The sequence below is a fragment of the Papaver somniferum genome, chromosome 7 (genome assembly GCF_003573695.1).
Source record: "Papaver somniferum cultivar HN1 chromosome 7, ASM357369v1, whole genome shotgun sequence".
In the NCBI taxonomy this organism is placed as follows: domain Eukaryota; kingdom Viridiplantae; phylum Streptophyta; class Magnoliopsida; order Ranunculales; family Papaveraceae; genus Papaver; species Papaver somniferum.
In genome coordinates this window covers 76025854-76029626 of record NC_039364.1, presented here as the reverse complement: position 1 = coordinate 76029626, position 3773 = coordinate 76025854, and the positions used below count along the sequence as shown (strand labels likewise).

Genomic DNA, 3773 nt, shown 5'->3' with positions numbered 1-3773 from the left:
GTTTTGAATAGATTACGCTAAAGGAACAACGCTTCTAAATAAAAGCCAAGAATTATCGGTCATTAAAATGCAAAATTAAGTTTACCTCAAACTTAAAGCAGAATTTGTGTGTACAAAGTATTGGAACAGAAGTGGTGTAGTATTAGACAGGAAGATGACAGATGGTGAATGACAGAAGTGAAAAGCTAACCAGGTGGTGATTGAGTATCAGAGTTTTTGAGAGAAAATGAAAAACTAAATCGTGTTGAGCAGTTGTGGGGAGGTGGACAAGAATAGATTACTTTCTACACACTACACACCGTGTGTTTGGATGGTTCTATAATGGGACGTGTTGCAACTTGCAACTATCTAATGCATCACCTATAAGGCTAATTCTTATGGGGTGCTAATCTAGCAGCTAGATTAGCAATCCACGTCAACTAGCATAACCATCTAAGTCTTATGGGAATGCTAATCTAGCATGCTAGTCGCTGAAATAAAACATGGCGAACCGCTGAACCATTCAACGTTTTCACTTTTCGCTGAACCATCCCGCGTTTGACCAGTCAACTCGGTCAAGCGCGGAAAAAATCCAAGAGCTTCCATTTTAGAGAATTTGAGCTTGGCATCCTTCTTTTAGATTGGTATATGTTAACGATAATTCTCATTGGTGACCCTACAAAACATCAAGTAGTTATCCGGGCATTGGGTGAGCTAACATATGCTTCTTTGGATGATTTGTATTTTCAAAATTTCAAAGGATTTGAAAAATGGAACACTAAACAAAATACAATATCCCTGTCTATCTTGAGAACCTACATTAAAAGTGGAGAAAATACCAACAATGTTGAATGTGCAAATGTATTGACAATAGCATTCTTAATTTCTTTGGTGTTTTGGTCATTTTCTTATTGCGGGTTCTAGTGGAAGAGTAGATAAACGTTGGGTTTTATTGTTGGATAATTTGGACAAAGTTGGGGAATATAATTGGGGTTTATCTTCCTTAGGTAATACATATAAATTTCTTGATGGATGGTCAGAGAATGGGAAGGATTTATCTGGCATAGTTATGCTACTTGAGTATTGGTACTATTATTACTTCTGCAACATGCAACCCTTGCTTTGTCATACACCTTCAGCAGAACACCATGATTTTTTCCCAAAGATTAGTCTCTTCAAGAAGACTAACATTAAATCAAGGAAGAGAGGCCAAAGAGAAGGCCAAAAAGATACGAAGAAACACTCAGTGTCCACTGCAAGAGCACAAATTGACACTAGAACCAGTGCATTATGTATATGGCAACCATGGATGGAGATTGTGTATTATGAGGGGGAACATTATGAATATGCACTACAGTTATCCAGAGTGAGAGTTGTGTTTTTTGACCTAGAAAAAAACTACAAAAGAGTTAGTTGTTACTTGGCTGAGAGATTCCAGAGGCAGATAGAAGGTGAGATTGTAGTCTCAGGAAATCCTCCATATTTGGATAGAGTTGGGGACAGGGAGATTGTAGTTGTATGCGTCGAACACTATTTGGCAGTCAATGAGGATCAATACAACAGGTGGTGGAAGATGAAGAGTGTTGGACCTTATCTCATTGAGTCATACCATTCACAGAATGTCGATGAGATAGCAGTGGGTAGCACCGCTGTTCCTGGCCATTTGTTACCCAGTCATCCGCCTTCTAACCTAATGTCACAGACCTATACTTATGGCACACAGATTGAGCCCCTATACAGCTACTGGAGATAGATTTCACTTTACCATTAATGCAGCTGGCGTTGAAGAGCGAGTAGAAGTTCCAAGGAAACCTTGTTCGTATAACTTTTTTGGGATGGGTTTGATACTGGTATGTTCATTTACATTTGTTTTCATTTTCATTTTCATTTTCATTTTAAGTTTCTTGAATACTCCACTAAACCTACCTCCTTTATGCTTGTAGGATCAGTGCTTCAGTTATATGTCACAACAATATGAATTCTACAATGGAGCTCATCAAGTAGTACTGAGGGAGTCAAGGCGCATTTATGCCTCAAGTTCATGTTCCTCATCTAGCATATCTTCTTCTTCAATACCATCTGTATATTCCTCACAACCAATCAATCAAGACGATCTCACATTGGGTGGTTCATTTAATCAATGGCCTTCAACTCAAGGATGTTACCATCCTAGGTGTGATGATGGATCAACTACATCACACAATCAACAACAACCTCACCAAAGCAATGAATTTACCGATGCGTTGTTAGATATCGAACCTAACATTGTTTATGACGATGGAGCAACTACAAGTGAATGAAAGTACTTGTAGTGTTTATGAAGTGTTTTAAGTACTATTTTTCTCTGTTTTATGGGGTGTTTATGAAAACATATGGATTGTTATTTATTTTTTTATGGAGTGTTTTAAGTACTATTTCTCTCTTTTTTATGGAGTGTTTATGAAGTGTTTTAAGTACTATCTTTCTCTTTATTATAGAGTGTTATATGAAGCGTTTTTTTTAATAGATTGTCTTAATTTTGTTATATTAGGTACATTATGCAAGGAGCTTTGAGAAGAATTTTGTTCGGTCTTCCAGATGATGAAGATGATATTGAGTAAAATGTTATAACAGTGGCTACACTTTTGGAGTCACAGAGGAGGCAATGACTACATCAACCCATCCCAAATGAAGTCAAGGAACGTCAAAAGGTGCACATAAACCGTGTAGATGCCGATGAAAGTATGATGCATCAATACTTCAACTTCAGGTGTACATATGGTCCAAAGAAGTTCAAATGTCGGTTTGCTTTGCCTCATCCCCTTTTTCTGAGAATTTTAGAACAAGTTTATGATTATGACCATGATTTTCGTCAAAAAACCGATGCTTGCGGTATTCCTGGCCATTCTCCATATATGAAAATGGTTGTCGTGTTGAAACATTTTTCCAAAGGAATTGCACCAGATTCTCTAGATGATTACACATAAATGGCAACATGCACTATCTATTTTTATGCTAAGAAGTTTATGGATGCAATTATTTGGATCTATAATGGTCGATACATGCGTCAGCCTACCGCTCAAGATACTGAGAGTATTTTGGCAGAGAATGAAGCTCGTGGGTTTCCTGGGATGCTTGGTAGTGTGGATTGTTTTCGTTGGGCATGGAGAGCATGTACTATGGATCAGGCAGGATCCCACGTGGGCTATAAGTCAATTCCCACGGTTGTTCTACAGGCGGTAGCTTCATATGATATATGGATATGGCATTCCTATTTTGGGTTGGGCGGGAAGAATAATTACTGTAATGTCTTGCATGCTTCGGGTTTGTTCGATAGAGAACTTAATGGTGTATCACCTCCTTGTCATTATCAAATCAATGGAAGAAACTACAATACGGGGTACTACCTAGGAGATGGAGCATATCCTATGTATGGTTGTCTTGTGGAAGCATACAAACCCGCCTCAAACAATGCGGAAAGTATTTTCAATCAATATCAAGAAGCAAAAAGGAAAGACATTGAACGTGCATTTGGTGGTCTAAAGGGTAAGTTTGGTATTATTGAAAACATGTCGTTATTATAAAAAATCGGACATGAAGGCAATTATGAGGGGGTGATTGATAATGCACAATATATGTTGAGATGGAATATCGCAATGAGGATTGGGGGTTGATCACGGGACAAGAACCTCAACCGCCAATTCAAGGAAATATAAGGCTACCTCCTCAAGTATTATACAACAAGGCGCGTTGGGCGGAACTTCGCGAAGAACTCACTACACACATTTGGCTACGACATGGAGATGGTTTGAGAG

The 3773-nt window shown here is 38.3% G+C and overlaps 1 protein-coding gene across 1 annotated transcript; it reads left to right on the top strand.

The window, feature by feature from the left end:
- Positions 1-2945: 2945 nt before the first annotated feature.
- On the top strand, positions 2946-3542 carry LOC113294783. The gene has a single exon (XM_026543163.1). It carries the CDS (start codon positions 2946-2948, stop codon positions 3540-3542), a length of 597 nt encoding a protein of 198 aa, XP_026398948.1.
- Positions 3543-3773: the final 231 nt, after the last annotated feature.

Excerpts from the sequence above, each read along its gene's own strand:
- LOC113294783 (XM_026543163.1), top strand. The coding sequence starts at position 2,946 with ATGGCAACATGCACTATCTATTTTTATGCTAAGAAGTTTATGGATGCA.